Source organism: Drosophila ananassae, chromosome 3R (genome assembly GCF_017639315.1).
Source record: "Drosophila ananassae strain 14024-0371.13 chromosome 3R, ASM1763931v2, whole genome shotgun sequence".
In the NCBI taxonomy this organism is placed as follows: Eukaryota; Metazoa; Arthropoda; class Insecta; order Diptera; family Drosophilidae; genus Drosophila; species Drosophila ananassae.
In genome coordinates, this window is record NC_057930.1 from 12,861,820 (window position 1) to 12,872,095 (window position 10,276).

Here is a 10,276-nt window from a genome sequence, read left to right on the forward strand (position 1 = left end):
CGAAATCTCTAACTGCATCTGACCCCAAGGGTGTAAGACAATTTTGGTTAGTTGATGTTTTGTCTCTCGTTTAGTTGGCTTCTGTTTGCAGCAATGTGGCTAAAATATTTTTGGCCAAATTCAGATACAATGTGTCAGAGAGTCAAACATCTGGTCTTGGCTTTTGCCCTTTGGTAAGTCGATTATGAAATAAACTAAAATGCGAGTGGGTTGGAGTGCTCTCCGATGGACTGGACAGAACTTTGAGTTGAAATTAATTTATCAGCAAAGAGAAAGTTTCAACGGCCTGGTGTACAATGTAAACCTTGGAATTTCAAATATATTTTCATACAGTTCAGCCGGCGGCAAGAATTGTTATTAAACTTTTGTTTTACTTTGTGGCTTGTGTTGGAAATGAATTAAACATGGCAGAAACACAGACTTGTTGCTTTATGCCTTGTGTGACGAGCCACTCAATTAAGTTGATCAGAATTTATGCCATCGGGGGGGGGAGACCAGAGACCAGACAAGACGACCGAACTGAGAACTGGTTAATGTACCGACTCCCAGGCGATTTATTCAAATTAAGAAAATGCTTTGCTTTTTCGGGCCATATTTGTCTAAATTATATGGCTTATTTTTTGCACTTTCTTTGGCCCAAATTGCTTGCAGTCAATTTGTTCAAACGCTTGGCTGCTTCGGCCATCACGATAATGTTGATGATGATGGATTTATGTCTGCCATTTGTTTTTAGCCAGCTCCTTTTTATTTTTACGTTTTTTTGCCCATCCCTGGGCCTGGCCTGGCCTCGCAGTCCTGACTTTGGCCCTTTGTCGGCTGTCATCGGCAGCAAAGTGAAAAGTGAAGAGTGAAATGTGAGATGCCTGTGCGAAAATGCCATAAATCAATTTTCACAATTCACAAATTGCCCCGTAAAAAATTGACTGACTTTGTAAGAGGAGAATGTATTTTTTCCGAGAATTAATTGAAACGATACAGAGGTGGTATGCCTGCCAGTTGGCAGGATAAGTCATGCTTTAAGGTTAAATCAAGTTCGAGTGGCAGGATTTTTATGAAAAATGATTAAGGTTTAAGGATTATTTTTATTCAAAAACCATGTTTTTCTACCAATACTCTTTATTTTTCTGACAATTTTCATTCCAAGCCCCAAGTACCAGAGACATTTGTTTTGACACTTTTTTAAGTGATAATAAAGCGGCATAAAAATGCCACAAGTCGCGAATTAATCCGTCTTTAAATATCGCTTAAAGAGACACGCCCATGGGTGGCACCTTAAAAAATAACAAAACAAAAAGGAGAAAAAACTGAACTGCGCCTGCAGGAACATAAAAAGCCAAATTAGAAATGTTTCACATCAAAGTGCACATTAAACCCGAGACGATAATCACACACACAGGCACGGGCAGAGGCTTACGCACCCACAAACACATACACCGGCCAGACTATAAGGACGACGAGGTCCTTTGCCTTTGCCTTGGTATGCGTAAGGACATACAAAAAACATAATTAACCGCGACCTGACGACACAAACGAGAAAATGCGACAAGAAGGGGAACGTCGGCGGCGACCTACAAAAAGCCGTCGGCCCACAGGGCTTACATTAATGCACTGAACAAAATATTAAGTAAATTATAATAAAATCTTAAACATAAAATAATGAATGTTATTTTTGTAAAGTTTTCTGTATAACTAAAAAGATAATTATAAAAAAAATCTTATTTATGTTCATGTATGGTATAGGCTGCGCACTTGGCCACCGTTTGCACCCCTCCATACCCCTGTTTCCCCTGTCAGGTTAATGTGACGAACACAGCTGTTGCCTTTCAGGGCCATTTTGGGAGCTCGGGCGCCGGCAAAGGAACTTGGGCCGACATTTTTGCAAATTACACACTTTTGAATATAAAGTACTCGCATAACGCACCCGAGACAGCCAGTCTGTGGCCACTTTTAATGGGCCAACCCCGAGCTGCTGGAGATTTGTTTTGAAATTTATTTGCGAACTCGAGCCTTTTCGGCCTCTCAACAATGGGCTGGGTAGGGGGCTACGAGTCTAGACTGTAGACAACGCCGCCAAAAATGCCTTTAGGTCAACTCTTTAGCTCACAAATTGCATTTTCCCATCCCTATCCTGGCCGGCTCTGAATAAAAGCTCTGAATTCTTGGATATCTGAATTGCAATTAAGCCTGATATATGAGGCAAAACGGGTTCAGCTTTTGGTTTCGTTTCTGACTAACATGGATTTATGAATTCCGAAAAGCCATTCGAGTGTCGAGTGGGTTGATGGGATCTCTATTTTAGGGGACCAAGAGCCAAAGTGCCATTTGCAAATCAAATTCTGCACCAGAGCACCAAAAACAGGAAAATGTTACCGCACCAAAAAAAAAAAGAAATTATGTCCAAAATGGTTGCATGACATTGTGACTTGTGGCAGTTGCCAGTTGGCAAATTTAAGCCTCTTTCAGCAGAAAGCCACAAATAGTTGGTATTACTTTTAAGCTGTGTCTTTTGAAACAGAATATATTCTATATTGTATATTGTGTTTTAGAAAATGGGATACGGGGCGTATGATTATTATATTTTTAGTTAATATTATTCCTATAAGGATCATAATTTCTTTGTCGTAAATGTAATAAATTTTATCTGCAAACTACTAAAACTTTTCCCACTTACGACCAGACCATCACAAATCACTTTCGAATGCAATCAAATTAAGGAAAATTGCCAAGTGCATTTTAATCCTTTGGCAAACACATTAAAATGTAGCCGCCAGCTGTTGAATCAGTGGCATTGTTCCCAGGAAAAGTTGGTAGGTGGAAAAGGGGTAGGAAAATTAAGCCAAAAGAAATGAAGAAAGAAATATAAAGAAAAAAAAATTGAAAGGGATGGGGGAAGGGAAAGAAAAGCGAAGCATTTAATGATAATTACAGCGACCATTAGCAATTGTCTGGCGGCAATAATAACAAAGTGAACATAAAAACCAGACTGTGAAATGGGTATGGGGATGAGTTTGATATTCAAGGATGGGAGGAGCGAGGGCGATCAAGGACGTAGGACGAAAGTGGAGCACAATCCGAGGGGCTAGAGCGTGACGCGCTTTTCAATTACCACAGCACCCGGCTCAATCTAATGAATTGTTAAATTATGTAATGAAGCGTGTACTTTAGATAAATGAAAACTAATTAAATTAACTCTACCGAGTAGAGATGACTCAGCACTGAGTAGAGAGTGCCAAAGACCAATGCAAACTTTGGCCAAAAAGAAAATTGGATCCTCCTCATCCACATCCATTTCCGGAATGCAATTGAGGCGAATTTAATTTGTGTTGTTTGCAAACATTTTAGTTCCGAAATTGGAAAACTAATTGTTTGCCGCAAACATTCAAGCATTCCCATTTGCGTAGGTAAATACGAAAAACCAGATTCGGGTAGTGTTTTCCGGCAATTAGGCACGTTCCATGGCATAAGCTCTTATGGTTCTTATGGTTAATTGCCTTTCACCTCGTACAGGACCAACAATGGCACTACCTGCCGACTGTTTTATTTTCCACCTGTTTTGCTCTATTCTGCATTTAATGAGTCATTCGATTCGATTTCGAATGGGTCACGTAAAACATTAAAATGAATGAATGACAGTTTGGGTTCTTTGGGGGTCACGTGGGTGGAGTACGAGTATTGCTTGCACATGACAACCAGATGGCAATAAATTTTTAGACTGGTAGAAATTAAAGGAAACCCCATTTAAGGAAAAGTAAGAGGGAAGTGGGCAGGGTAAGCAATTATTTAATTTTTGAAGTAAAGTTTCTTTCCATACATAAGTATGGAACATTTATGCAAATCCCTTTTTCGTTGACGCCTGGCCAAGATCCCACCTTTCAGTCCTTGGGGCACCACTTTCCACTTGTTATTCTGGGCACTTCTTGTTGCTGTTAACTTTTGAGCCTTTCTGTCACCTTTTCGCTTGATCAAATACAACACATCAAATAACACTTTACTCCCTTGCCCTTGCCAAGAAACCAATTCCACTCCCAGAATGTTTTTGTTGGTACTTAGAGGGAAGTGGGTGCGAGTGTGTGTTGGCCTTTTGCACATTTGGCTGATTTTGAAGTGTGTGCTTAACAATTTTTGAACAACTTTTTTAAATTCCTTAAGCACGTCGACTAAAAAACTTTGTGCTCGGGCAAAAAGTAATTTTGATTTTATTAGCTGTGTAGCACCTGACGGCATTCTTTTCTTTTTACACCTCCTTGCCCTTGTCCTTCCCATCACATCTCGGTTTTCCTTCTTGGCTTTCAATTCAATTTCAGTCAATTGCGTGTTTGGCGAAAAGTTTTTCCCACACACACACACCTACACACACTGGCTTTGGCCCCGAAATGGAAAACCCGAAAAACACCCGAAGCCCCGAAAATTTTTGGCGACAACTTGACAAAGTCAACAGCTTGATGGGCCACGAGCGTCAAAGGAAAAAAAGGAAAATCCTGGAAAAAAATAAAGAAAAACACGACAAACAATTTGTTGTTATCGACATTTGCTGTTGTCGATATTTTCCTGTCAAAGCGCCAAAAAAAAAAAACCTGAAAACAAAAGTGATGCGAAAAACTTTCCGGCCAGATGCCAAGTGCTCGGTCAAATGGGAAAGAAAATAAATTTGATCTTTTCCATTAGGTATAAGAAGGTTTCTTTTGCGAAAATATCAATAATCTTCAATACTTCAACACTTTAACAACACATACTTTCATTCAATAAACTTTTATTTTAATGTAAATAAAATTTGAATTCAAAATATTTTTCATAGAAAATTTAAAATATTTTATTGAAATTTAATTTACATTTTGACAAATAAAATTACCCTTGTAATTACAATCAAAATCTTGCATTTTTCCATTGTACAGAAAAACACAATCCTCAATATTACCCGTATGCACAAAGGGATGGTTATTATGCCATTTAAAATAGGTAGGTGGATTCCAAGTAACTGATGATATGAATTTTCCTTCGCTTTGAATATCATTCAAGTCAATCCAGTAGCTGGTGTTTTCCTTGAGTTCCTTTTTAATCTGGATTAATTCTGTCTCATTTTCAATGGTTGCCAGTTGTCCACCCATCTCGCGACATTTTCTTTCAGCTGTTGTCCAATCCACTAACATATTTTTTTCAACATAAAAGGCCCTTGAACCTAATCTATGGAAGTTCATTTTTAGTAATGTGTTCTTAATTTGTGAAAAATGTTGCTCCATATTATTCTGAAGAGAAATTATCTCCGCAAGTTTTTTGGATATTAATTTTTCCAAAGCGGCTATCTTCGTTTCTATATTTTCTATGATTTTCCGAGAGTCTGACTGCGTTATCTTAATTCCCGTTTGTCCTGCCTCCAGGACTGCCTGCTTGTCCATCATTGTGCCCAAAGCAGCTTGAGTCTTATTGTTGATAGTATTGCACTTGTTCCACTCTTCTTGATGGTTCCTAATATGGTCTAGCACTGGCTTCAGGATTAAGAGACAGAACTCGCCGCATTGCTTCGGTGGATCCTGGACTTCGCACACCGAAGACCGTGTGTCCTGGGCTCTCCAAATGATCCAAAAACGAGAAGAACAGTACTTAAAATATATACCGACTTAAGCATTTTGATTGTTTATGACTTTTCTTTGGGATAGCTTATACGGAACTGATTTTAAAATTCTGTATTTATATTTTAATGAAGTTTTTAATGGCATTATCAGAGTATAATATAGTAAAGCTTTGTCAATGGCAACACATGGTTGATAATTTTTTATCATCAAATGAAAAATAAGTATTTTTAATATACATTTATATAATGCCTCGTATGAAAACAATAATAAAATTTTCATATACTTTTATAATCGTCTTTTTTATAATAAGTATTCAGGGCTTAGGGAAAATATAAATGTTATTTAATGATTCGAAAAAAAAAACGTGAGTCATTTTGAGATAAAAAAGAATAACTTTATTACCAAACAGAACTAGTAAGCTTCTACGTTTCCTCAGTTTCGAGGTCTCCAACTCCGTTGGCAATGGACTCATTCTCGGCAAAATCATCTCCCTCCGAATCAATCAAATAGCCCACGATATTGAATTCGGCCATGAGGCTCTGCTCCCAACGGTTGACAACGTCGTCGGTGCAGACGCCCATGGATCCGCATGCAATATTCAGGACCTGATTGGCATTGCAGCCAGCCAGAAGGGAATAAGGACCCTGACTGCCGTACTTTTCACGGGCAGGACTTAGATCATAGATTCTGCCATTCAAGGCTGTATAAACTGGTTGTTCGTCCACCACTCCATTAAATTCGGCCAATTGCCGAAGGTTTAGTAGAAGAACCTTCTTTCCTTGCGGCAAATGTCCATCACTATCGTCACTATCCAGCTCCTTATTTTCCGACTTGGCACTCTGAGCTTGGTCCGCGTTTCCCTTGAATTTTTTAACAAACTGTGACAACTTTGTGGTGACAAAGTAACCCAGCATAAAGGATATCACAAGCTGACCAAAGGGATTTCTTAACAGCGGACTCAGCATTTTGAAGGCTGCCTCAAGATTCGGATTAAGTTCTGAACAACAATACACACGATATAATCGGGTTTTAAATGTAAAATATATTAACTTACTTGCCAAACCAAATGCAGACACCACTTGGTTATCAGGCATTGATGATTATACACACTTAGACTGCTGCTCCACAAAACATTTGTAAACGCGTTTTGATGCAGGATTATTCCAGCATTACTTGAATTTTGAAACAGTTACTGTCAGACTGAATTTGAGCGAAAATTCGCCACCCATTTGATTACACTCAATTAATTTAAGTTGAGATTAATTTACCAGAGTGCGGAGTTGAAAAAATATTGGCCTAGCAGCCGTTTGAACCACTTTCCAACATGTTAAGCCACCTGCTGCCGAGCTCGTTTACATGCCTCATATAAATTACATACCGTACAGGATACGTTAAGGACATAGCTGTGTCGGCGCCATTTGCTATTAACATTAAGGCCAAATGCGATCGTAAAAAATGGCCTGGAAAAGCGCATTTTCATGCGTGTGCGTCTGCTGTCAGTTGCTGTTTTTATCAAATTGGTTGTACTTGGACTTTAATATGACTTAATAAGCTCATTACAATTTTTTGAGCTCTACAGACGTGTGTGTGTGTGAGTTTGCAACGAAATGTAATTTTGCGCCCAGAGAGCGCTGTGTACACACACACACTCGCACACATACCAACTCATATGGTAAATAAAGCTGCAGGATAAGTGGCAGGACGAAGGACTTCTGCTCTGATTTGCGTTGGATATATCCGATACTCTATAAAAACTTAATGGCGCAGAAGTATTACTGATAAAATCAAGTTGCTATTAAGCTTTATGTTTATTAAAAAAAATAAAGATTTACACTTTTTTAACGTAGGGGTTATATAGTAAACTTGAAAATTATTTTAAATTTTTAAAGTAATACATTTTAGTTTTTATGTTGAGAATATTCCTGCATTTCTTTTCCCATCACGCCCACTCCATACCCTATTAGAAGGATCCAACCCAACGTAACGTAACAAGAACCAAGAGAGAAAACTGGCAAGCGTAGCGGGTTTTCGTTTCCGCCTTATGCTCACATTAAAATTTGCATAACGTTGATTTTGTTGCGAGAACATTACGCATACGCCCCGTGTGACGCTGGCTCAAATTGCTTTGGGCACTCGGTTTGCGGCTGGCTGCTTCCTTTGCCTCTTGTTTGTTGCCTTTGTTTTTTTTTCAGTTGTTCTCTCTCCAGTTTCCGGTGATTTCTTTTTCACTTATTTTAATTTAATAAATTAAAACATATTTCACATGCTGTTCAAATATAATTACATTTCCTTCCAACCGCCACACTTCCTTCCGATCAGCATTGCCTTGTTTTAATTAAAAATAAAAATCGTATAAATATGGGATTACCACCAGCACCACCAGCAGCAGAAAAAAGTCAACATCGCTTTAAAGTTTCCATAGCTTTTGCTGCCTTGGTGGTTATTAATAAACTTTTCAATTGCCCACCAACTGCGGGGCAGCTGTGTCGTATTAACTTTGTCTGTCGCGCCCCCCATTCTGGGCCCGCCCCTGGTAAGCCCTCTTCTTTGACTGTCTCCTGTTTGGCTTATTAGTCCCGCTCTGGTGAAATTTGCTTTGGCAAATGTCGGAAATCCGACTGCCGCAAAGCAGAAGAAGCAGGAAAATAAAAAAAAAACACAACCGCACCACACAAATTTCAAACCACAAAGTGCCAAAGCCCATAAGCCCAGAAACAACATAAAAAGGCTGAGACGATGATGGGGAAAGGGGGCAAAGCGGATGCTGCTTATTATTCGAGTTAATTAAAGCAAATTTCAAAAGGATTAAATTGCCAGCAGATTTGCTTAGTTTGCTTTTCCGCAGGCCCTTGAATGGAGGCTTTGCAACTTTCCTAATGGTTGACTCAAAAGCCTCGGCAAACTCGGAAAATGTCGGTTTGCCGACAAAATTGGCAACGTAAAAGGGGTTGCCCTTGAACTTTTTATAATTAAAAGAAATATTCTCAGCCCTCCAAGTAGATATGATTTCATTAACTTACGAAGTTCCAAGTGAATTAGATTTAAGCACGAACGTCAGTATTGCTTTACCATCCATTTACTAAGCATGTGTCTGCATTGAAAAACATTTTTCATTTTATTTTCGACCCACTTTGGCCACAGTTATGCAAAGCCGAAAAACAAGTGCAAACATTCCAACAAAAATATTATCAAGCATTGCCAGAGAGCTCACCCCATTTCACCGAAAACCCCAACTATTCCCCTCAGTGCCCAATGATTTATTCATTGAACTGAGGAGCCAAAGGAAAGCCCCAAAAACTGAAATGGCACCCACGTAGTTTTTCAGCCCTCAGCTACCACCCACACACCGCCCCATGGTTTTCCGTTTGATGCTGAAATATTTTGCTGCACTAACCATAAATAAAAAACTACAGCAAAAAGTAGTCCATAACAAAAAAATCAGAAAAAAAAAAAACAGAGAAAGAACGAAAATAAAATTCAACAACAATGAAAGCGCATACAAACAAATTGGGCAAGAATAACAACGGTTGAAAAAATATTTCCATGCGACAATTGCAAAAGTGTCAAGGTGCAGCCGGCGCCAGCCACAACAAGAACAAAAATTGTAAAAAATAGATAAAGAGAGAGATAAAAAAGGAACTAGGACAATAAAGCTGGGGTGCCAATTTCTGCAATTTTTTTGGCCACCACTCCAACCATCCACCCACCCAAAAATCGAAAGTTAGCCAACTTTTTGTCCTAAATTCAGAGAACGAGGGAACATTTTTTATGCCTGGCATATTTTTAATGCATTCTGAGTGGTGTGTTTGGTCACTGATAGGAAAATATCAGATGTTTGACAGACAAAGTTCGGGGGAATGGCTGTAATTTAGAGGGCTTTCTTAGGAGCCCATTTAAGCTGGGTCTTTGGACAACCGATCATAAAGATAGTACTTTAAAGCTATTTTTGGAATAAATTACTGACTAAATCTTAAATTAAAAAGTATACATATTTTCATTAAATAAGTATAGGTAGAGTTTGCTGCTCATTTGGCTTGCCAACTCCGGCAAGAAGGAGGATTCCAGCACTGCATTAAATCAATATCTCACTCACTGTCAATCCGATTTGTTTATCTGTCTAACTGGCAGAGCAAAGTTTTCCTGCATAATTGCGAACGAAGGAAGAGCTGCCGAAATATTAATGAACTCCGGGATGAGCAGAAGCTCCCGCAATGGCGGGAAACCTGAAGCATAAAGGATATAAATATCATGCACGCCTTCGAAGTTCTCGTTTTAGTTTCGAATTGATGAGAAGAAAAGTTTTGCGTGCAAGCTGGATGATTGGATGCGTTTTCCGCCTATATTTGCGCCAAAAGTTTCTCATTAGCGATTCGAGTTGAACTTCCGTGAAATTCCACCAAACTCCCTATCCAATGCGAGATTATTAATAACTGAGTTGTATGTGTTGGGTGCGTGTAAATATTTGCGCTTTTCTCATTAAATTTCAGATGCGTACATATATCACGCATACGCAGTGGTGTGCACAATTAGTTGCAATTTATACGCCCTTACATGACTACATGAGAAGGGACGATGAGAGAGCGAGCACTCGGCTTAATGATACTTAATGTGTAAATCATTATAATAAATTACATGCACAAGCAATGATAAAAATAATCCACCGCCAAGAATAATACAAATAAACCTGCTCAATCCGCATAATGTGT

General features: G+C 38.9%; 2 protein-coding genes across 2 annotated transcripts; both read right to left on the reverse strand.

Moving 5' to 3' along the window:
* Positions 1 to 4,801: 4,801 nt before the first annotated feature.
* Positions 4,802 to 5,680, reverse strand: LOC6502479 (accessory gland protein Acp29AB). The gene has a single exon (XM_032455221.2). The coding sequence runs from the start codon at positions 5,394 to 5,396 to the stop codon at positions 4,821 to 4,823; it is 576 nt and encodes a 191-aa protein (XP_032311112.2). The 5' UTR covers positions 5,397 to 5,680; the 3' UTR covers positions 4,802 to 4,820.
* Positions 5,681 to 5,942: 262 nt separating this feature from the next.
* LOC6498675 (membrane steroid-binding protein 2) lies at positions 5,943 to 6,800 on the reverse strand. Its single transcript, XM_001963263.4, has 2 exons — positions 6,625 to 6,800; positions 5,943 to 6,567 (listed from the first exon to the last, which is right to left on the reverse strand). The coding sequence occupies exons 1-2, from the start codon at positions 6,662 to 6,664 to the stop codon at positions 5,993 to 5,995; spliced, it is 615 nt and encodes a 204-aa protein (XP_001963299.2). The 5' UTR covers positions 6,665 to 6,800; the 3' UTR covers positions 5,943 to 5,992.
* Between the last annotated feature and the right edge of the window lie 3,476 nt (positions 6,801 to 10,276).